The following is a 24,583-nucleotide window of genomic DNA, read 5'->3' as shown; positions in this document are numbered from 1 at the left end:
CCCTGACACCGGCGCTGCAGTGGCACCAGGCTGGGCATACCTCCACAAACCCATCACGGTGATGGTGATGGGATCTCTGATGTCTGCTGTAGGTGGACTCCTCTTCCTGCTCCAGTCACGGGGGGTGACTGAAGGATCCCGCTCTGTGGCCTCGGCCTGCCTGTCCATAGGCCTGATGTTTGTTGTGATGGGGCTGGTGTGGATCCCCATACTGAAAGAGAAGCAGAGGCGGAAACGGTACAGCCAGGGGGCTTGAACTGAGGATGGAAATGACCCTTTAATGTGAAAGTGGAAACACTATTTCTGTCAGTGATGATGCAGCTGCTTCCTTTGAAACATCTAATACAGCCACAAAGCTGGCGTGGTTGTTGCTGATAACCGCTTGTGTACATTGCACTTTGACCAGAGTCACCGCAGGCTGTTTCATGTGTTTCTGACAGTCAGTGAGGATTACACTTCACTGTCCTGCAGCTCCATCAGCTGTGAGCACCTGTTGCTTTTTCCACATCTGGATTCACTCTTGGAAAGGACGGACTGTTTCTGGTTTGGAGAATGTCCACTGCGCCCGTGTCTACATTTGTGCAGGTGGAGCCAGTCATGGAGACTAGGCATGGAGGAGTCGGCCGCTGCAAGTGCTCATTCTGGTTCGCAGTGGCCCATGACATACTGGGCGTCTTCATCATGATGGTGGGGGTGTTCGGAGGCCTGGTCATCCACGACTTGTTCGTCTACGCCGGGGCTATCATCATCTTCCTCAGCCTGATCTGGTGGGTGTTCTGGTACACCGGGAACATCGACGTGCCACCCGAGGAGCTGGAGGACGACGTGGGCATGATCAAGCTGAGGAACCGCAGACTCAGCCAGGCGGTGAGGCGCATGTCCGACCGCCTCTCCAGCAGGATCAGGAACTCTTTCAGAAAGACTGGCCAGTCCATCAGCGAGGCCCCCGCAGGCAACAACAGATCTTCAAACAATGGTACAGATGTGTCGCTCTTCACCATCTTTGATAACCCCCTCACCTCCTCACCTAAGGATCCCGTGAGAGAGTCTTTGTCATTGTGAACGAAACCATCACAGACTGTCAGTGACATCAAGAGACGCTGAACTTGGATCTCTATGTTTGTTTCCTTTGCTTGTTTATTCTAATGAAAGGGATTTTGTGTATGCTCTGCTTCACTGTGCTGCTAATGATTAGACAACTCTGAAGTCTCATCAACAGTAGATAAGGTCCACATGTTCTTATCTAACTGATAAGATTTAAACTTTGCACACTACAACACAGTGTCGCAAATGGCTCTGAGCACAGACTTTCCATCAGTCACTATTTTGTTATCAGTCATGTTTGGTTGATTGACAGATTTTGCAGAGTAAGGATGTGGTGGTTGTAAATACACAAATAAAAGGTGTAATGAGAGATTTGTTATGATGAGGATGAATCTTATAGCTGATTTTTTTTTTTTTTTTTTGCAAAAAGACATCAGTAGAAATTCACCAAATGCAGCCAGAAGGATAAGTTGCACAGTTTTTACTTATTTATTTTATGTATAAAGGTAAATTTAAACTTTTCGATGTCTATTGTGTCACCCGTCTTACAGATAAAGTGCACCGAAACATGCCAGTCATTTAAAGGATGTTTGTATTTTATTTCAACAAATGCTTCCTATTAGAAATGTAAAACCTGAACTCTCTCCTGATTCTGGTGCCTTCATAAACACCAGAAAGCTGTGAGCTTCATCGTCTGTCAGGTTGCTTGATGCCACCTGTCTCCAGTTCCAGGGGGTTTCAACTCTCGCTATATGCTTGTGTATGTTGAATGTATTGAAATATTGGACCATGATTGGCTTTTGCAATATTTGTGATGTCATTAATTGTATGTCAGGAAGTTCAGATAAATCTTCCTCCTCCTGCAAAGGCGCGTGAAACAGCCTTGTGGTTACAGCTTGTGTACAAACCAGTCTGTATCAAGGGGAAGTAAACAAAACAGAAGCATATTTTTTAATAAAGCGGTGTTTAAGTGTTTGACAGAAACACTCCTACATTTAGTTGTTAAATAAAGTTCCAATGCTTCTGTGTCATAAATAAATATACAGGACATGTTTGTGTTTGAAACCATGACACCACCACACCTCTGGGAAATATTTGATGAGCCATTAAAGCCTCTAAAACAACTGTAAAATATTCTTATTGATGAAGTTTTTCAAACATTTTGTTTCATTTAACTGTTCAATTCTATTTTCTGAAAATGCATCTCAATATGTATTGTTTTAAAGGTTGTTTCATAGCCATAATACCAAATCCCTTCATGCAATACCTTTCCTGAATTCACCAAAACACTTTTTGAATAGGATACAAACACTTACAGCAGTGTAATACACAAATTATTCTCTATCAAGCAGTGTGAAAAAAGAGTTAAGCGATTCTTCCTTTGTCTTCCTCTAGTTCAGCCAATGTTTTAACATTAAGAGCTGTGTAGCTGAAATCACGTGCTGTTTCAATTGTCTTCAAAGGCCCACATCAGCAGCAGGTCACATTCACAGTATGCGCTTCAAATGTGTAAGTCCTCCAACAGATGAACAACGACAGATCTAACCATTTAAAAGCCTAAAAGTCTGTTCAAGTGTCCGAAACGTAGCCTCCAGTGAAAACAGAGTTGTCTGAATCACAGAGAATCTCTTCAGCTCTGGTCTGACAATATCGAATAAAACTACCAACACACATTGCGCATATGAATATACGCAGACAATAAAAACCTTAGACTGGATGTGACCGGACCGATCAGAGTGCAGATTTCAGCAGACTGTGATGAACTCATCAGGTCATCTGATTATCGCTGATCAGGTTATGTGATACCAGCAATTCTGTGGTTTAGCTCTGAGGGAAGAAAATGAACTGTCACACACACTTTAGCTTTATGTATTACATACACTGCAAGGCTCTGCTGGAATGGAGGCTCTGTCTGAGCTTACAGAAGGATGTGTTTTCACAGGGGCCAAAGGCGTGGAGGAGACCGACGAGGAGGCTCACAATGAGTCTTGCTTCTGCTGTTTATTCGTCACTTAAGCCTTGGCTAATCCTAAATGCCACTGTAAAAAGTCTGGCATTGGTATTTAAACACGACTAAGTGAGTCTACAGCCACATGCGATCAGCCCTGTGTGGCTGTACTGAGGCACAGTGACTCTTTGAGGGAAATGCTAACACATCTGTTTCATTTGTTAGCATGCTAACATTTGGGGATTAGCAGTAACCCCAAAGTACAGCCAAAGATGATGATGATGATGATGATGATGATGATGTCAGTGTAATTTGGTCGTAAAGCAATTCAATTTTGCAATTCAATATTCCTTTATTGTCCCGCGGGGGGAAATTCCAAAATGTTGGATGGACTGAAATTTGACCTGATGAGATTAAAAAAAAAGTATTATCATCAAAGTGATGACAATTCATCTTGAGCCTGATTAAAATAAAGAAAAGAAGAAGAAGAAAGTTGTGTAAATAAATTAAAATGCCAGACTTCAAATAGACAGCAATTATGTCATTGGATATTGATTTATCTTGGATATATATTTGATATACTTGTTTATTTAGTTATTTAGGTGGTATTTGATTTTATAATTCCATATTCATTTATTAATTTTGTGTAATTTTGTCTTGTAATATCACAGAGACCATTAATCTGTCGCTGAACCTAAAATTAGAACAGGAACATCTGTCAGGTTCTACCTCAAGTTTTGCTTAATGCTGATAAATAATAATAATAATAATAATAATAATAATAATAATAATAATAATAATAATAACACTAAATCCAGTTACAATATTTTAAAATGAGAGAGGAGATAATGAGTGAAATTATTATACAACGTTTTACATTTTACATTATGTTTTCATTATTATCATTATTGTTATTGTTATTATTTAATTTATTGTTATTTTTTAAAGCCAGGAGGATTCTCTGGCCGCCGTGTTATCGAGGAATTCGCGCGCGATAGGCACCATTTCACGACCTGCGCGTGGAGAGAGACACAGACAGCGAGCGAGCGAGCGAGCGACAAGTGACAGAGAAAAGTTGAGCGAGCAGCGACAGGAAGAAGCAGCGACCAGAGAGGACAGCGAAGCAGCAGCGATACTCCTGAATAACAGTTTGGGCACGAAAAAGGTAAGAATATGAATCCTTTCAAATCACTGAAAATCATTTTATTCCTTCTCCATTGGTTTTGTAGCTTGTTAGCTAACGTTAATATTAGCCGACGAGGGTAGCAAGTTCAAATTCAGGACTTTCGTGTAAAGTTAAATCATGAAAAAAATCGACAACAGTAACACTAGTTCTGTAAAGTAGTATTTCTGAGGCTTTTTTTGGACACCGTGAGTACATTTGAAGCTCAAAATGAATGAATTTGGTGTAACTTAACTAACATTTGGTGTAACTTAGCTAACATTAATGTTAGCTTAATGACAAAGATTTCAGTGTAACTGTTAAGTAAATAATTGAAATTTGACAAAGACAGAAATAAGCATGCAACATAATGAGTGAACAAGCAAACTGACAATGTTTTATCTTTTAAACACTGTTTGGCGCAAGTAAAATATTGCATACTGCACATAATCGTGTACTTTTTACAAGTGCTTTTCAGTGCAGCATGAAATGGCGAATTAAGAACTCCTTGTATTTAATTTCTCTTTGTTAGGAATTGAAACTGTTTACTTAACTGTTTTAATGTGAGGTATTTGGAGAGTATTTGCCTTGCAGTGTCTGTTGAGGACCAGAGGCAGCTGTTAAGAGCAGAGCCTTTGAATGTGTCAAGTCCTGACGGCATTTCTGTACATAATCCGCACTAAGCAAAGATTTGAACGCATCATTTCCAGGTAAGTCATATTTCATGTGGATTTCTGCAGAAGAGACAAATTCACCAGAGACTGGACAGGTGGTTTGTGTTGAGATCTGTCAGAGTTTTTAATGTTAAAAAGAGTCAATGCCCTTGAGTCTGTTAGGTGAAAAGAATCAGAAGTTAAAGTTTTTAAAGTTCATAAGGTAACAAAGGTTTGCAAAATTCATTTTTCATTTTATTGTGATAGCAGATAATGTCTCAATTAAAAAGACAAATCCAAAAAGTTTGCTGAAAAAACATTGTTCTTCAAGAAAGGGATTTTATTTTGGATTTTAAGTACCAAAAAAAAAAGAAAGCTGTAGAAAGCATCTCATGACAGATAATATGAATTGTATAAACAACAAGGAAGTAGGTGCTTTTTCCCCCAAACATGATGTGAAAGTGTATCCTGAACAGAGGATTTCCTTTTCTGGAGGTTGTTTAAAGTGCTTCTGGGAAATGTAGGAAATCCCCATCAGAGTAATCAGACTAGACAAAGTGAGGGAGTGTGGGTAAACCTCAGAAGTAACTTGTGGAAGGCAGTGAACATTACAAATGGATGATATTAATCTGTGCGCTGTCCTATCAGGATCTTACATTGGGTTTGATGCCAGACATAGATTTATCCAACTGTACAACATCAGTCAGAGAGAGACTGAACTGAACACACTTCCTAATTCCATCTTTGTTGCCCTCTGTCCATTTCTGTGACAGGAACCCATGAAGAGGAGGAGAGAGGAGGAGAGCAGCCCCCAGCCCTCCACCTCTGGCTCGCAGGTGGTCCCTGTCCAGCCAGAGAGGAGTGGCAGCCCCCTGCCCTCTACCTCTGGCTCGCAGGTGATCCCTGTCCAGCCAGAGAGGAGCTCCAGGCCCCGGCCGTCCACCAGTGGCGCACGGCGAAGATTGCTGGAGATGACCGAGCGGCGGGTAAGCAGTCCACCCCAAACACTCTGCTGACATGTAGACACACAGAGAGCTGCTTTCTGGAGAGGTGACCTCTAGTCATGAGTGACCTCCAGGCTCTCTCTCCACCCAAATGACTTGTCTCTGTCTTCTTACTGAGGAAGTTTGACCTGTTTCTTTTTTTCTCCTCTGTCCATCTCTCTAACAGGCTCGGGAGAGGAGGAGGAGGAGGAGGCAGAGGGAGCGGCAGGCGAGAGCCCGCAGACTGAGAGATGGCTACTTCGACGTGGAGGTTGTCTTCAGCGGGCCCAGACCCTCCGTCCGCATGCCCCCCTGGGTTCCACCAGCCACTGCACGGGAGGTGCTGGCAGAGGTAAGCGCGTGGTGGAACGATTCTCCGCTCAACCCGGAGATGTAGGACCCTCACAGGTAAAGTGCCGGGCTGAGCTGGAGGAGCAGGTAGGTATCATTCTTGGCAGTTCCACCGCCACTCACTCACTCATATTCTCCATCTTTCTGTCCAACTCTTTACTTTCCTCCTTTACAAAAAAAAAAAAAAAAAAAAAAATTAAGTGTTGTTTGGTGAATATATAAGTTTCAGTTATTCTTAAGTGTTGTTTTGTGAATGTGTAATTTTCAGATATTTATAAGTGTTGTTTGGTGAATATATAAGTTTCAGTTATTTATAAGTGTTGTTTGGTGAATATATAAGTTTCAGTTATTTATAAGTGTTGTTTGGTGAATATATAAGTTTCAGTTATTTATAAGTGTTGTTTGGTGAATATATAAGTTTCAGTTATTTATAAGTGTTGTTTGATGAATATATAAGTTTCAGTTATTTATAAGTGTTGTTTGGTGAATGTGATAAAAAAGTAAAGGGCTTCAAGAGGGTCTCAAGGAAATGTTCAATTCAAATTCTTTATTCCTTTTGTGTTTCGGTTTAACGGCTCAAGAACAAGAGAAATCAAATGTGTTAGCATGATTTCTCTATTTGACTCATATCTCAGTGTATTCACTGACCAGCATCTTAATGAACTGGAAGACATCATTGGCCAGTGTCTTCTTTCTTGTTAAATTAGTCTCGTTCTGTCATTGCACTGCAGTCTGAGCAGCAGGAAGTGTGTGTTTGGATGGAACGTTTCCAAAGGGTTAGGGTCAGGGTGGGTGAGACCCTCTTGAAGCCCTTTACCTCTCTCAAGGTTTCTTTTCCTGTGTTACAACAGCATGGTTAATCACAAATTTATTGAAGATTATTCTGTTACATAGATATATTAGCACTATTCAAAACTGCAGGAAGTGCATAGTCACCACATTGTATGACCTAATGAGATAAAATTATTGAATAATAAGTACCCTGGCCACAAACGTGCTGTTGCTAATGCAGGTTTTGCTTTACCTTCAATGTAGCACTAAAAGCAAAAGGCACTGGTAATGGTACTCCTGGTTATACTGGGATGGGGTTCGATTCCCTGCAGTGTCCTGCTGATTATTTTGGCATGTACATGAAGGCATCTTTAATTACTACTCCATATCACTTTTCACGTCAGTGTTTTAAATATTGTTACATAAAGGTGTATGTCATACGTTAATACTGAATTCCTGCTCAGTAAAATGTACATTCAATGGCAATCCATTGTCCATTAGCTGGCCCTAAAAAACACATTCTTTATGTATTAGCTTTATGTCCATTGGCTGTAAACCACATTGTATACAGAACACAAACCACACTGTGCATTGAACAAACTTGCGTCTGATCAATCTTTTACAGATTTGTACAGCTCTGCTCATGTCGACCACACTTATAGCAAGTACTTGGGCTGCCAACAGGGGTCGCTATGATTGCTCTTATATATATATATATACATATATATATAATTTTTTTTAGATCTAATATGTATACTGTCTATAGGATTACATTTATATGTGTCTGGACAGTGAAACCCATCCACCAGAATGATGACTGTCTTGAAGGACTGTGAGCCTAACAACAGAACACTAGTATTTAAAGTTAGCAGTCAGCCTACATTAATTCATTAGAATAAATTTGTGATTGGCCTCATGCTGCACTGTCCTATCTTGTGGACTGTCTCTCCCCCTTTTGAGGAGTGTGAAGGACAGATCAGCCAACCTCAGAAGGGCTTACCCCCTCCACCCCTCCCCTTTGTTGTTTTCACACCTCCTTATAAGGCAACTGCATCAGAGTGAATGGCTGAAAAATACATCGTCTTCTATCAATCATTTCTCAATAACCGCTCAAGCTATTCGCATGCCCTTCGACAGAATTTACCACGGACTCTCAGGCAACATGCTCATTCATTTTGGTTGAATTTGAAGCAAGACTTTGGGAAATATTAATATTTGATGAATATGAACATAATTTGAAAAATTTAGAGTGACGGACTTCAAAATAGACCATGGGTTGCAGTGTATGAAAGTTTGGCCTTGGCCTGGTGGTTAACTTGAGAAAATTTCAGGTCATTTGGATGTTCTGGTGAATTTTGGGAATTATTTTTTCATCCACTTCCTGTGTCACGGCATGACCTAAAATGAATTGGACAGCTGGATCCAAAACCGTTTCACGAAATCTCAGAATTCTCACAGGGGTTCATCATCAAGGTCTGAACTCTAGTCATGTCAACTTTGAGGATGATACAATCAACCATCTTGGAAATATGTCTGCAAATACTGGAACAGTAAATCAAAGCCGACAACATGTCATTTCCTGTCACCAGCGTGTAGCGCTGTGACTTTTACTGAATTTTGACATACAGACGTCTTCAGGGCAAGACCCTCATCATACCTGTGAAGTTTCAGGCAGATTCGATCATGTATAGCAGAGTTATAACAACTTACGTGTCATGGCGAACATCAAAGTTCGCCACGCCACCACGGCCACGCCCTTCCACTGTCGCGAAAGCTTTTGATAACTTTTGCTCTCAAAGGTCTTATGATGACACAGACCAAATTGGAAGTTGATCAGATTAATGCTGTAGGAGGAGTTCCTTCAAATACGACACATGGAAATTGCCATAAAATTACCACTAAATTCAAAATGGCCGACTTCCTGTTGGGTTTACGATATGGCACCAAGAGACTTTTTTGTAGAAATTGATAAAATACACATGGGTGGCAAATTTCATACGTCTAGGTGAAACGTACAGCTGGAGCTGCTTACAAAACAGAAGTTGAAAAGTTCAAGGGGGCGCTATAGAGACTCATTGCCACACCCATGGGCCAGTTGCCCCATAGATGTGTTCAGGCCATGACTCTTGGTAATCATGTAAAATTTGCAAGTGATTCAACAAAGTATGATGGAGTTATGACAACAAAAAGTTGTCATAACTTGTTGTTGTTGTGGCGAAGGATGGAAGTTTGTCGTGCCGGTGCGACCACGCCCCTCAGTGAAGCCTAACCATATTCACCACAGTGCTTCAACAAGGTGTTATCGATCAACTGAGTGACTTTGAAGGACATCGGAGTAGTCGTCACTGAAAACGGCTTGATACCGTGAAACATGTCATTTCCTGTCACCAGTAGGGGGCACTATGACAATTCCAAAATTTCTGCATATAGATGTGTTCAGGGTGGGACTACTATCCATCATGTGAAGTTTGGTGCAGATCGGACCTTTAACCCCAAAGTTATAGCAATTTCATGTTTTATGGCGAGACATCAAAACTCAACCTCAGTGTGCGATTGTATACTTTGGAATACGCACATTCTTTTGATAACTTTTGATCACAAGGTAGTTGAGCTCGCACAAACCAATTTTGAAGTCAATTCGATGAAATCTGTAGGAGGAGTTCATCCAAACACAACACGTGGACACGGCCAACAATGGCCGCCAAATTCAAAATGGCTGACTTCCTGTTGGGTTTAGCCAATGGCTCCAAGAGACTTTTTTGTGCGTCTAGATTTGATACACATGTGTGCCAAATTTCATACACCTCAGTAGAACCTGCTGGCGGGGCTGTTGTTTAGGGGGCGCTAGGGAGCCAATTTGACACGCCCATATTCGAAAGCATTAATATACGTAAATTTTCACCATGACTGATATGCGTGCAAAAGTCTGTGAGTTTTTGAGTATGTTAAAGCCCCCAAATAAGCGATTTACTATTGCTCGTAAAAATAACGGAGAAGAAAAATTCCTGCGGATGCAATAGGGTCCTCGCAGCAGTTGCTGCTCGGGCCCTAACAAGCAGAAGTGTTGAGCTCGGCGGTAGCTGAAGTGCTCTGTTCCTGACACTTTTCTCTTTCCAGTTATCCTCAGCGGTCGGGAGGACGCTGTGGCATCCAACCAGGAAAACACCAGTAACTCCAGTAACAGAAACACTGGAGCGCTTGGACAATTGGGACTCAGCCCACTTGGACGTGGACCCTCACACACTGACCAGCAGGGCTCAGACTGCTCAGACGTGGACCAGGGGGACTCAGACTCCTCGTCTAACAGCGCTGTTAGTTTGAATCAGCATATTGAATTTAACTTTGACTTAAATCACAATACATTGAATTTGAGCTGTTTTGCTCTGTGTTGTATTCGAGAATAAATGCACTCATCATCTTTGAAAAGCTCATTCTGGTCATGTGACAAAGGCAACAACTACATGTAGAAAATAAGTGCTACGACCTGATGAAGCTCCAGAGGACGTTCAGTCAGGAAGACTCTTCTTTTACAAGCTCAGGCCTGAAGTTTCTTCCTCAAACCATCCGACATTCACTCCTCTCACACATGCTCATTCAGAATTTCTTTGCCTTCATCGTCTGCAGCAGTCAATTAAGACATCAGCTGTTCTCGTCAGCTTTAGTCAAGAAAACTGGGCAATCCTTTGCTGGTGTATGAACAATAACTGCAGGAATGAGTACATGGCATTTCAGTGTGACAGCATGAAACTCAGATGAAGTAAAAATGTGAAAAGAAATATCCCTCGGGCTCATAAAATCAGTACATATGTCAGTATCTTGTCTGATGGAGGAGGAAAAAATATAATTTTGTGGGGCAGTTTCAATTAGAGCAGCAGGTCCGACTTCTGCTGCTGTTGTTCATGTTTCTTCCAGCTCAGGTTAATCTCTAAAATTTGGTCATACGAATCAAATGTTGTTTTCAAAAAGTTGTCCATGGTTTTATCTATTGTTGTCCTGATTACTGTTATGCACTTAATTGGGGATCAGCAAGGGCTCCCAACACCGTCTGCAGTCGGTTCAAAATGCTGTCACACTGTAAGAAGAGCACTCAGAAATGAAATAAGACCTTGCAAACGACAGTGGATAACACTGTGGATTACTGACCCTCTGTCATCTGTAAGAATACAGCTCTTTAGACAGTCAGCCGTCAGTTCTGTTGCTCTAATCGCAGTTGTTTGGTTTATTTTTCATTTGTTCGACACTGTCTTTTTTTTTCTGGTATAGTTTCTTCTCTCTGCATTCTTTGTTATAATTTACTGTAAACAGCATAAGTGTGATTCTCAACACACCAAAGCAACCACTGGAATATTAAATAGTCACATGTTTAACCTTTTTCTTCCTTCTCAATAATGAGACACACACTGAAAAAACAACAAAAGACAACAATAAGTTAAAATCAGACAAAAAAATCTTCAAATTAACAATATATATAGAGAATGGCGAGGCAGTAAACAATAAACACAACTGTAAAAATCCAACACAACTGGATGTTTTGTGGGTAGAAGTGGTCTTTGTGTCTGGTTGTTTTGGCATTGACCTGTGGCTCCTCTCACAGGGGAGAAGATGGAACATGTTGTGTCCAGGATGTGAAGCGTCTGCAGCGATGCTTCCTGCCTGTTTCCTCCATCTGGAGGCGTGTCGGTCCTAAATGGAGGGCAGGGTGGCACCAATGATTTTCTCAGCAGTCCTTCCAGTCAGCTATAACTGAGACGAGGCTGAGACAGTGATGAGTGCACGCAGACTCGTTACTATTGCATCGTAACAGGCAGTCAAACATTCTGCTGTAGACTGACTGAATCAGTTTGAGCCATCATATACAGGTGTCACATTCCCTCGCTCACCTGCTCAGTCTGTAGCTTTCCACTCCCCTGTCCAGCCACGCCTACCTGCCCCCTCACCTGATCACACACCTCAGATTCATTCCCAGGTGTCCAGTATTTAAGCTGCTGTCCCACATTCACTCAATGCCAGATGGTTCTTCACATCATGGAGGACTCTGCAGCGTTCATGTTTGGACTGATCTCTCGTTACCGGACCTGCCTGCCTGTGACTTCACCTGATCTTCTGTTCTCCGGTAAATACCTCTGTCTTCAGTATCTCATTCAGTGTTTTGCCCTGCACTTCCTGGATCTCTGCCAGTCTGTGACTGCTGAATGTTTGGCTCATGCCTGAGATCGAAGTCAGTGAAAGTGACTTCTGTGCACCGGTGGTACTGCAACTGGATCCTAAAGCAACCAGTTACAACATGTGTCTGATGACTGTATTAGAGCCTGAAGAAAATGGCATTGGTATGATATTTAATCTGGGGAAATTAAATCTGAGGTTACAAGTCTCTGTGTTATCTTAGACTCAGATCTAAGCTTCAGGTCCCACATCAACAAGGTGACTAAAACTTCATTTTTTCACCTTTAGAAACAGCTAAAGTACAATTTCTAAACAAGAAGATGCTGAAAAACTGATTCATGCCTTTATTTCAAGCCAACTTGATTACTGTAACACAATATTTACCAGAAAAAAACCACTGAGACTTCAGCTCATTCAAAACTCTGCAGCTTGGCTCGAGAAGCAAGAGGATAGAGCACATTAGTCCAGTTCAAGCTGCTCTGCACTGGTTTCCTGTGACACTCAGGATTGATTTTAAGGTCCTCCTCCTCGTATACAAAGCCCTTAATGGACTGGGACCAAGCTTCATCACTAACTCGTTTCCAGCAACAGTTCAAAGAAAATCAGGGATGCAGCCTTTGTCCATTATGCCTCAAAGCTTTGGAACACACTACCCACAGATATCAGAGAATATTTTCAGGAGAAAGCTAAAAACTTATCTCTTCACTTCACCCTTCAACCAGGTCTGAACCTTTAGTGCTTTGCCTCGCTCTTATCCACGGCTGCACTTCTTTTAAAATGATGTTTGTCTTTATTCCATCTTATTCTACATTCACTTTTTATCTGTTTTTTTGTTTTTTTAATGTCCATCCTGTTACCCTTATTCTCCTCTGTTTTTACCCAGATTATGATATTTTACTGTGTGGTTTTATGCATTGTCTTTATTTTCAACATTATTTCAATCGTATTTTGCATGATCTGTTTCTATGTCCATTCTGTCTTTTCTGCATGTGGTTCCTTTCATGTAAAGCACTTTGAGCTGCAACTCCTGTATTAAAGCTGCTGTCACTCATGTCTTTTAGTTTAGTGTATCCAAAAACAGTGTTTTAAAAGAAAAGTTTGAAGCAAAAATGACCATGGACAAAAAGCCCACCAACAGAGAAACATGCTGATACCTTTTATATGGTTTGGCTGTTTAATATCAAACCCATGTGATTTGGTTTTTACCATCATGACCTTGAATATAGAATAGCAGCAGCAGCAGCAGCAGCAGCAGCAGCAGCAGCAGCAGCAGCTACAAGCATCAAGGATTAAAACACATTGAAGCCCTAAAAGCCTTGTTGCCTCTGTGGTTCTCCATCAAACAAAACAACAACAACATGACTTCCTCTTCTCTTTATAAAGGCAGACATTCTTTATAGACAAACCCGATAAATGTAGTTTCAGGTCAATTTCCTTTTAAGGAAACTCAAAATAGAAAAAAACAAACAAACACCAAAATATTACTTGAGTATTGAAATGATGGCACAACTAAGCAGAGGTCTTCACATTTGCTCCTCTGGTGGCTCCATGGAGGGTAAAGGGCCCTCAGCAGCTGCTGAGTTTGATTATTCCTCTATTAATGAGAAGTACTGCTGATGTCTGGAGATGTTCCATCCTGCATGTGAAGGTTCCTCGGTGCAAATAAAGCTGTGCGTAACGAACATCTGACTAACTTTTACGCATGGGGCAAATAACAGTAAACAATGATACTGTCAACAAATTATTATTATTATTCTTTTCTTCTATCACCCAGTCTGAACAGATAATACATGGTTTAACAGCTCCTTAAAGAGGTGCTTGAACACATCGGCCACCAGGTGCCACCATCACACTACTTTTCCCAACCACAGGCTGAGAGACGATGCTGCTGCACGGAGAGCGCCACCCATAGCGTCCAGGCCTGCGGAGGCTTTGAGTCCTCCACCTTTCCTCTTCAGTGCAAAGGCAGCTGCTCCATTAATGCAAAGGCAAAGAGGAGTTAATTTTATTATTAAGGAGAGGAAACTGAGGCAAGTGAAAAAAGTGCCATGGCTGAGCCAGAAAAAGTCTATCCTGATCTCTGCTCGGCTCATATGGACCACTCTGGCCCCACTCAGCAAATAATCGAGCTGAAGTTGCGAAGTGATGTGTCATGTGACGTCTTTTCACCAATCAAACCCTCACAACAAACTCTTTAGCCACACAACCAGGAAATAAAAATCACCTGACATGTCAAACGCCCCAGCCGTCGATTACACGAGTTAAAGCGTTTTGACAGAAGTTGTCAGGATCATTAAGGCGGATTTTGCGCGCATGTTTCATTCTGTCGTTGCCATAATTTGCGTTAGAAGTAGCGGTTTAAATCTGTGTGTTGCTCAATGGCCAGTTCCTTTCCATCTGTGTCCGAGCTGGTGGGGCAGGCTCGCCGTCTGTATGGCCAGGTGTTCGGCGAAGAGGCTCCTCAGACGGCGGTCTGTGCTCCTGGAAGAGTCAACCTGATAGGGGAGCACACTGACTACAACCAGGGATTTGTGCTTCCGATGGTAATTTTATGACTGGGTGAAGGGAAACAGTACTGTTTGTCCCACCAAATGTCATTCAAAAATCTGTCACTTAAATGTTCCCTTGCTTGTTGGCTTGTTGTTCTTTCATGACATAACTGTAAGCCTCTTCAGAAGTATAGAAGCAGTCTCTCTCTGCTGTTCGGCATGCATGAGTGCACCCAGGAACAATAAGTTCATGCAAAAATACAACTTTCCTCCCAGTTCTGCGGTGTTACACTAATCACAGCGCTGCGGTTCAAAACCTCGAGATTTCCTCTAATGTTTGGTGGGTCACGTGCATGTCGAATAACCAAGGATTGGCACATGTACTGCACTTCTGTAGACCATCAATAAGAATGAAACTGATTTGAGCTGTGTGGGCCTTTTTGTGTTCGGTGACCCAGGCTCTGCCCCTGGTGACTGTGGTGGTCGGGAGGCAAACCTCTGGCCGGGATGTTACCGTGGTAACAGCAGCGAAGGATGCTGACGAGCCTGAGAGGGTGGACTTCAGCCTGCCCAGTGATGGATCACCGCTGTCTCCAGGGTTACCCAGCTGGGCAAACTATGTAAAGGGTGTTATACAGCATTACAGAGGTAAACAAGAGAGCAATACACAGCTACAAAAAAGCAAGCCGGGATTTATTGTAATTGGGTTTTATAATTTAAAAACATAAATATTAGTTGGAAAACCCCTTTTTATTTTTCACTTCATATATGAATCATGTTCTGTTAAAATGAAGGAGAACAGATGTAAAGCATAAGCTTGTTAATCTTACAAATATATTATCCTTGCTTGTTTGGACACCACAAGATATTTCATGAGTACGCTCTCTGTGGCTGGCATGCTTCAGCTCCTCCTGTCCCAGGATTCAGGGCGGTAATAGCCAGCAGTGTCCCCCTGGGAGGAGGTCTGTCCAGCTCTGCCTCTCTGGAGGTGGCTTTCTACACATTCCTGCAGCAGCTCAAGCCAGGTCAGAATCTGATTACAGAGACTACAATGTGTGTATCAGTGTGATTTACATTCAGTTAGTGCAGTCAGTCCAGTGATCTTCACAGAAAGATTAATTGGACACACCAGCAAACTGATGTATCGGTGATAACATAAACTGATATTGATATTGTGCTGCAGCTGATGTATCCATCTTTGTCTTTTTCCCACAGATGATGGTGACAAGGTATCTAAAGCAGTAGCCTGTCAGCAGGCAGAACACACTCATGCTGGCGTGCCCTGTGGCATTATGGATCAGTTTGTGTCTGTCCTCGGCAGGGAGGGCCATGCTTTGCTCATTGACTGCAGGTATATTTTACCAAAACATTTACAAACGCAGGAAATTCTGCGTATGTACATCCACCGTTATCAGCCGTGTACTTCTGGTGGTTTCATTCAGGTCCCTGGAAGCCACCCCTGTCCCTCTGTCAGACCCCAGCCTGGTCATTCTCATCACCAACTCCAATGTGAAGCACTCTCTGACCGGCAGTGAGTACCCCATGAGACGCAGGCAGTGTGAGGAGGCTGCCTCCATCCTGGGAAAGGACAGTCTCAGAGATGCCTCCATGAAGGACCTGGAGGGTGTGAAGTTTAGTTTTTACACACAACATTTAATATACAGAGCAGATCTTTAGAGTGTAAAATTATTACAGTTTAATTCCAGGGGCTATAACATCAAATGCTTTCGTTTCAGAGGCGAGGGGCAGACTGGATGATGTAACCTATCGAAGAGCTCGTCATGTGATTGAGGAGATAGACAGAACTGTCCAGGCTGCTGAGGCCCTGAAGAGAGGAGCCTACAAAGACTTTGGCAAGCTGATGGTGGAGAGCCACAACTCCCTGAGGTACAATTAAAGCAGCTGTATCACATCTGTTTGCCCGAGAGTCACTGTTTAGGGCAGACTGGGGCAGGTGTGTGATAACTTGATGTCCCGGTGTCAGAGACTTGTATGAGGTGAGCTGCAGGGAGCTGGATGAGCTGGTGTCTGCAGCCATGGAGGTGGAGGGGGTGTTCGGCAGCCGGATGACAGGTGGAGGCTTCGGCGGATGTACTGTGACTTTGCTCCAGGCCCACACCATTGACAGGACGATACTCCACATACAGGTTAGAAAAAATGCTCACACACGTGCACACATACATCATATACTGTATGTAGATTATTATCATCAGTAAAGTATTTTTAAATCTGTATGTGGGAAGCTTGTACAGATATGCTGATATCAGGCAAAAGCTAACTTTATTAAAGGTCCATTTCTCTGCTAATGTAGTTAAAGCTGCAGTCGGTAAGACCAAGAAGAGAGCAGACTTAGCCTGACAATTTGAACCAACACAAGTTCACGTCACTCCCCCTCCCTCTCCGCTGCACTCATGCCCTGCCTCCAAGCCCCTCCTCCCTGCAGTGTCTGCGCGGCTGCCGTGACAACTAGTGACGTTAGCCTTAGCATCGAAAACAAGCTAACTCTGCCCAGCTGCTACATCACAGTCGCTAACATACTGTACTTGCTGTGGAGTGTTACTGTAACAATCACCTCATTAGCTTTATGGTTATTTGTTGTCTTAGCTGTATCTGCCGTTGTTGGCAGCGATGGTATGAGCAGTTTCTCCTTTGCGGGTGGCTGTTGCTCCACCGTAGCTTTCACTCGCCTCCTGACGCCGCTCACAGAGCTGTTTGACTGAGCGGCAGCCGGCAGCATGAGCGGAGGGAGGGGGCGGTTTGCAGCGTGTGAATAGTGATTGACAGATGTCAGACACTCCCTCAAATGCTCCTCTGGCTCTGATTGGTTGTTTTGTGTTAGGCGCGGTGGATTCTTGCAAATTGCAGTAGGAGCAGTAGGTGGGACCAATGTAGCCATTCTTTTTCACAGATTACATGTTTCACATACTGCTGTCTGGGCTCAGGGACACTTTTAGCAAATATGACAAAAAATGACTTTTATACAAGTTACCTACTGCAGCTTTAATATCTACAGGAAGACTACTTCAAAGTTTCATCCACATGCATGGCACTTGATACTATTACACTAACTTTTTAACCTTTTTGCAAACATCATCTTGTCTCAGGTGGTTTTCTCTTGCTCCTTGTGTAATTCTGAGTGGATTGTAGATGAATTTAGTCCATTAATTTGTTTCTTCCTAGAATGTCAGATCACATTACTGACAGACAGAATGCCTCTGAATGTAAGACGCAGGTCAAACCACTAAATCAACTTCTGAACAAGGGGTATTTTGAGAGGCACAGGAAACTGTGCTGCTAATGAAGAGCTGCAGTGTTTGACTCTGCAGATGCATGCAGGCCACTGAATAAGACTTTGCATTAAAATAGGAATTAGTTACCATTTGTCTTATCTTGTAATATAAAACATTTCACCATTGTTCTCATTTCAAAGGTAACTTTGGTAAACACCAAAGAATATTTAGATTACTCTCATCCTGCAACATAATGCAGCAGGTGCAACAGAGTCAGTTTTGCTGTCAACTTTCCTACTTTTATGATTCGGTTTTCTGGAAAATCTTTCCATTCCTCAGGGCATTTAAAATCAAAAGTGTCTGAGGACATTGTTCATGTGTTCACCGGGGATAAAAAGCACTTCTCAGTGTTCTGGCTGTCACTTTAAGGGGGGGGCATGTCAGACAAATTGCCCAGTCCCCCGTGTCTTGCTCAGACAGCTCCACAGTGTGTGTGTGTGTGTGTGTGTGTGTGTGTGTGTGTGTGTGTGTGTGTGTGTGTGTGTGTGTGTGTGTGTGTGTGTGTGTGTGTGTGTGTGTGAGAGAGAGAGAGATCAGGGGGTTCGAGCTGAGAATAAAAGAGAGCTTCGTGGAGACGGAGCCAGAAGTGTCCAGTTATTAGCATGCTGGTCTGGTCACTGTGGCCCTGCTGCCTTTCTGCTTTAACACAGCCAGACTGAAGGCCTGCTGTTGGCATTCAGAATCCTGCAGGAGGTACGTCAACAAAGATGTAAACTTCACCACAGAAAGTCACGGGGAACAGGCGTTTGTAAGGATGACATGGCTGCTTTGAAGAAACAGTGAGAAGGTAAAGAACAGCAGCCTCTTATCGCCTCGAAACCGCTGTTTTATGAATCTTCAGCTTTGGAAGCAGACTTGGCAAAGTTCCTCGCATCTTTCCTGACTTGGTCGTATCCTGGCTACTGCTGTGGCTCGCTGGCTGACAAAGGAAACAAATCTTTCTTGGAAACAAAAGGAACACTTGAAACTTCCTCATCCCTCCGTCCTCAGCATTCCTGACCAGAGCAGAAGGATCCTTCTCCTCTCGACAACAACATCAGAGAAGGCTTCTCAGGATCACAGAAATCACTGCTTCGCCTCCAAGATGTTGAACCTCAACTCACCGGACGACAACAGGAACTCTCTCCAGGACCCGGTGTCATTAAATGTCGGGGGAGAAATTTATACTACAACCCGGGACACTCTGACACGCTGCCGTGACTCAATGCTAGGTGCTATGTTCACCGGACAAATCCCAGTGCTTAGAGACAACAGAGGACATGTTTTCATAGACCGTGATGGAAAAGTGTTCAGGCACATTCTGAACTACCTGCGCTCCAGCTCCCTGGACCTGCCGGATGGCTTTTCAGAGCTGGCGCTGCTGCGGAGAGAGGCCGATTTCTTCCAAATACGCCCCCTGCTGGAGGAGATTCGCCACTACGAGGCATCTGTGCCTCTCAGCCTTAGAGGAGGGCCAATAGGAGCCATGATTATGGTGAATGTTGATTCCAAGGTACGTGTTTTAAAGTTAGACCAGTATGTCTGTCTGACAGTGAATCACGTCAGTGGGCCTCATGCAAGAGCCACAAATTTGTCCTGAAGTAGCATGAGGGGTTCAGATCTGTAGCTTTCATGTCAGTGAATTTAAATATGCTGGCAAAATCAAGTAAGACATAACAATAATAATTATATATAACAACAAAAATCAGAGAGGTTTTGAGGAAATTGATGCCACTGTTGGCACCAGCAGCCTAAAGGCTACATCTCGCCAGTTTGGAAAATAGGAAACTTCTGCCATGTTGACAGCAGCCTTGGGCTGTTTATGCAGACTGATGTCAGGGGAATGTGGCAAATCAATAATAACAGCTGGCAGTGACATGAACTGCTGCGTAATATTCTCTTTATTTCTGTCATAGTACAGCGCTGCTGACAACATGTTGACAGCTCTATTAGTATTTTGTAATTTGTAATTGTTGTCACTGCTAAATGTGTTCTCTTTGCTTGGGAATGAAATTACATACAGCCATGAAAATGAACGTCCACCACATGATGACATTCATCAGGCTGAAACTAGTAATTTATAGCAAGTTTGTCCAAAAGAGTGTGGTGAACACAAGCAATCCAAAAAGAAAAGGTTAAGAGTAAGAAAATGTTCTCTTGCATGAGGCCCAGTATTTGAGTTTAAATAAAGAGGAGATATTGACGAGGCAGTCCAACATGGACACAGTTGTTATGACTCAGAGTTACTGCAGAGTTGTCAATAGAAGGTATAATTAGTGTAATCAGACCTGGAAAACTGATTTAAAACACAGTACATCTATGTAGGACGATGCACAGCATATAGAAATTTAGCTGATTTGATCCGTAAAGCACTTTCAGACAGCGAGCGCTTACAGCTATGACCTCATGCAACCTCACTGCTGCAGCTTCCAGTTATCCTCCCATAACAGCCTGTACCATACGCTACTGGTTGCTGCTGTTCACCAGCTCTACTCTCATCTCTCAGGCAAATGGACTTGGTTGAGTGTGGTTTATTGGTTACACGCTGCACAGCATCACAGATTCGGGTCAGTGAAAGCGGCCTGTGTTGGAGCTCACCTGCTGGAAACAGTTGAGGTATCAGCAGCAGCTGCCCTCTGTCTGAAAGTGATTTATAATTGAATTTCCTCCAGAGTTTATCCATATGACCCACTGGACGTAATTAGACCCAGAAGTGTGCTAAAGTTCCCATGAAATCCAAATTAATGTTTGAGTGTTTCATTATCTCTTGTGTGAGACGTCGCCTGCACACCAGTATCTGATCCAACAATGGCAAAAAAAACCCCACTTTACTGTTTGTCATTTCCTGGAGAAAGCTAAAAAAACATGTTGATGACTGATGACATCCTGTTGTCCGGGAGTATGCTAATTTTGTGCCCTATGAATAGCCTTTTTCTAAGTGGCTCTAACTGACCCACCAGGCCTCATTAATTACAGTACAAAAACAACTTTATTCACTGATTTTGTTGAAACTGGATCGTCTGACTATAGCTGCCGTTAGCTCAGTTAGCCATGCAGCTAACATTATCGGGTCTTTTAGCTGCACTCTGCCTTGTGTTTCATGGGAACTTTATGAGGCCAGTAGGCAGATTTTATTAGCTTTGGACAGAGCCAGGCTTAGCTTTGGACAGAGCCAGGCTCGCTGTTTCCAGCCTTTGTGCTCTGTGAAATTACTGGCTGCTGACAGTAGCTTCATCTTTCGCATACAGACATGAAAATGTTGAACTTTTTCTATGACCAGAATTGATATTGACCTTCAATGGAAAATTGTGAAACTTGAGAAAATACTGGTCTTCAGTAACCTTTTGAGCTAATGTTTAGCATGTATACAGCCTTCTGTGTGTGTGTGTGTGTGTGTGTGTGTGTGTGTGTGTGTGTGTGTGTGTGTGTGTGTGTGTGTGTGTGTGTTTACATGTTCAGAGACATGGAAAGACCGGTTCTTTGTTTGTGTGCCACACTCCAGAGAAAGTGGAGTCAGCATGTTCTGCCCTCTCGTTCCAGGTCCGCGTTCTCCACTTTAACTTGCGCCATGGGCCAGAAAACTATGAGCTTCGCACATGCTCTGTGCGAGCCTTCACAGTTGACCTCTTCTGTACCTGGAGAGCCTTCCTGACTCTGCTTTGTGAGCGCTTCTCTTATAGAACATCACAGGGTCTCACTAGCCCCCATCTATGCAACCCGAGGCAGAACAGGCTGAAGCTGGAGTGGGTCCCGAGACCTGACGAACTCCCGCAGGATCAGTACGACAAGCAGCGCTACCGGGGGCTAACCGTCTCTTACCCTGAGGTTGCGCCGTCGGATGACATCATGAACATGCACTGGAGTCCCTGTGAAATCACAGACATGCAGGGGTTTGTGGAGGAGCTGCTGAAGGTGTCTCTGGCTGAAGGATTCAAGGTCGATCTGGTGACTCCTGACCCAGCGGAAATACTGAACTGCACCTCACTCCGGCTCGTCAAGTGCTGAGCTCGAGGCAAAGAACATAAACTAAAAGCACCAGAATCTGCTAAGTTGGTGAACTGTGGATGGTTCCTTCTCATCACAGCTGGAACAATTATCCCTATGACTTCATCTGTTTAATCAAACCTTGTATGCATTAGGTTTAGGGTTAACTTTGTAACATGGAAATGTAAAAGGCACAGATTATGACGAGGGGGCTTTTGTAGGAAATAATAAACTGTTATGTTAGAAATTAGTATTTACAAATCCTTTCATGTCATATTGTCTACATGTAATTTGACTCATTCCAGACATAGAATCTAAAACATTACTGGCTTCATCTGTCTGTTAATGTGATGGCTTTTAAACGTAGGTGTCTGCTATGGAAATGCTCCACGCTGACTGTACAGGACTGTTACAGATAGAGCTGCAATGCAGTGGCAGAAATACTGGGCAACAGCAAAGATTTGGAAATGATTTCATGTTATCAGGTCTGAAAATGCCCTGTGGGCTGTTTAGAAAAGAAACAAGAGAATTTGAAACTTGCACGTTTGCGTGTTAGCAGTCTTCCTCCTCCCTGCTTTTATTGCTGAGCTGATACGTTTCTTGACACACTACTGCTACCAACTGTCAGTCCGTGTGTGTGTGTGTGTGTGTGTGTGTGTGTGTGCGCGCGCACAAAAATATGAAGTGCATACCCAGTCTCAAAGCATTTTTCCATTTTGCCACTAGTGGCCAGAAAATCCACTTGGTACCTTTTAACTGTTGAGTTAGAGCTGGGAGTCAATTAGCTTACCTTACCATAAACTCTGGAAGCAGACGGGACGTTACAGACTGGAACTATTTATCATCAGACGCAATGAATTCCTGCACCATCACAGTGAGGTTGACAGACAATCAGCTGTCACTTCAGTCAGACTGGCTGATTGCCAAGAAACCGCTCCGACAGGGCCAGGCTCAGTGTTTCCAGTCTTTACGCTAAGCTTAGCTCCCTGCTCGAGCTCCAGTTAGTGCACAGACATGAGAGTGAACAACCTCTCATCTGACACAGCAAATGAGTATATTTCCCCAAATTTCAAACCATTGCTTTAAGCTAAATTTATAGTTGCTGCAAAGAAACAACCATGTCTGAGTCTTTAGAAACAAGCAGCAAAAGATGACTAATCACAGTTCTTGGAGTCTACACGTGGTATCTCTGAAGCGGCAGCAGCCCCGATGTGTAGTTACATTTATGAGGAGTTGTAGTAGGTGTAGTAAGTAGGCGACTTGACGGGTGATGCTATATCCTTTGTGGACAACATGACCAAACTGCTGTCCCTCCTCTCTGCCCCCTCTATTGTTAAGTTTAATGTGTTGGTCTAGTCTGCCTGACTCACAGATGCTTTATCTGACTGAGGTTTGTGCACGTTAGAATCTACGACCGTGACCATGCCTCTGAAATCTCACTCGCTGGCGCTGGCTAACTGGTCCTGTCCTTCTGGCAGTTCCATCTGAGATCTGTTATGTTCTGTAAGTGATATACTGTAAATACTCAATTCTGTACTATGTTTAGCCTATATAGTGCAGTACTCTATATAGTGTCACCTTCATGATCAAAGTGACAATGTGTCGTCGCAGAAGAGCCTAAATATTAAACCTAAATATTAAAATTGCATATTCACAGCATTTCTCGCTTAATTAAACTGACTATTTCCTTGTGGGAGGACTATATCCGTTTGCCCTTTGAATGCCTTACAGGGGAGTCAGATGAGTTATGGACTGACTGTGTAATTTTAGTCTGGAGGAAGCAGTAGTAAAGGAAGTTTGGAGGAGGAAAAGATGTGTCTGGACTGAAGAGGAAAGGTCTAGTTGCAAAAACAAGCCCGCTGGTTCTTCCCTCTTGCTCCCTCTCTGAACTTCCTTCCTATGACTGTAAGAGTGAATGGTCCTGCAGCCCTTCTTGATGGACAGTCTGCTTAGTGGTTATTCACATCATGCACAGGGGATGCTCACATGCAGTTATACTGCGTACATCTCAGATTTGGTGATTTGTTTCAGATTCATCATTGGTTCAAGGTTTAATGTAGTTACTGTGTGTGTGCTTGTGTTTTTTCCTCAACAGGAGCGGTACAGTGGAACCCCGACTTTCTATGTCACAACTCCTTCAGAGGGAGCTCGGCCTGTCAGCCTGTCCTGACTTTTGTCAGCACATCTCTGCTATATGAGCACAACAGATTAATTCCTCTTTATACGCCTTTATCTTTTTCACAATAAATAAAAAATAAAAATAAAATTGTGTTGTTATGCAGAATGGAGATAATTGAAAAGCGTTAAAAGTGTTAATGCAGGTAAAAGATTGCTTTCTGGTAATATTTTTTATAGAATTCTCACGAATGCATTGCTTTATCATCCAGATAACTTGCAGCACCTTTCTATACTTCTGACTGACATACTCGAGTTCGTTCTGGTTTTACAGAATATGTATCTGTGTTCAGTGTCAGTGCTTTTAGCAGCAAGGCACAGCTGATTTCAGCAGGAAAAAAGCTCTGATAAACCCTCTGTACACTACCCGCACAGCAAACGGACACGGTAGCGACTTGCTGGTGAACATTTAGCAGCTGAAGAGCCAGATACATGTTTTTTTTCAAGAGTTGGTGGAGACCAACAATGGATCAAGGGAGAGTGCATATTGTTATGACATTAATCAGGGTCACACAAAGCTGTCTCCATTGGGATGATAATGTTTCTCTGTGTCTTCTGGATGTGTAAGCAAGACACTGTCTGCAAACACAT

At 42.9% G+C, this 24,583-nt stretch overlaps 2 protein-coding genes across 3 annotated transcripts; both read left to right on the top strand.

The window, feature by feature from the left end:
- Positions 1-457: 457 nt before the first annotated feature.
- Positions 458-1,455, top strand: LOC139350051 (transmembrane protein 238-like). Its single transcript, XM_070991144.1, has one exon. It carries the CDS (start codon positions 553-555, stop codon positions 1,060-1,062), a length of 510 nt encoding a protein of 169 aa, XP_070847245.1. The 5' UTR covers positions 458-552; the 3' UTR covers positions 1,063-1,455.
- Positions 1,456-14,275: 12,820 nt separating this feature from the next.
- On the top strand, positions 14,276-24,097 carry galk1 (galactokinase 1). 2 transcript variants are annotated; one of them, XM_070991283.1, is made up of 8 exons: positions 14,276-14,618; positions 15,023-15,212; positions 15,470-15,589; positions 15,780-15,915; positions 16,007-16,188; positions 16,301-16,451; positions 16,549-16,711; positions 23,913-24,097. In XM_070991283.1, exons 1-8 carry the CDS (start codon positions 14,454-14,456, stop codon positions 23,985-23,987), a joined length of 1,182 nt encoding a protein of 393 aa, XP_070847384.1. In that variant the 5' UTR covers positions 14,276-14,453; the 3' UTR covers positions 23,988-24,097. The 2 variants fall into 2 exon arrangements, with proteins under 2 accessions (XP_070847384.1, XP_070847383.1); XM_070991282.1 differs by lacking the exon at positions 23,913-24,097 and adding an exon at positions 21,374-21,960 and having other exon boundaries at positions 14,324-14,618.
- The last annotated feature ends 486 nt before the right edge of the window (positions 24,098-24,583 follow it).

This window comes from Chaetodon trifascialis, chromosome 21 (assembly GCF_039877785.1).
Source record: "Chaetodon trifascialis isolate fChaTrf1 chromosome 21, fChaTrf1.hap1, whole genome shotgun sequence".
NCBI lineage: Eukaryota > Metazoa > Chordata > Actinopteri > Chaetodontiformes > Chaetodontidae > Chaetodon > Chaetodon trifascialis.
This window is presented reverse-complemented; position numbering and strand designations above follow the sequence as displayed.

Bases quoted from the DNA above. Each gene is read 5' to 3' on its own strand.
- LOC139350051 (XM_070991144.1), top strand. From the start codon at position 553: ATGTCCACTGCGCCCGTGTCTACATTTGTGCAGGTGGAGCCAGTCATG.
- galk1 (XM_070991282.1), top strand. From the start codon at position 14,454: ATGGCCAGTTCCTTTCCATCTGTGTCCGAGCTGGTGGGGCAGGCTCGC. The intron at 14,619-15,022 runs GTAATTTTATGA...TCGGTGACCCAG, and splicing joins AGGGATTTGTGCTTCCGATG to GCTCTGCCCCTGGTGACTGT. The intron at 16,189-16,300 runs GTGTGAAGTTTA...CTTTCGTTTCAG, and splicing joins CTCCATGAAGGACCTGGAGG to AGGCGAGGGGCAGACTGGAT.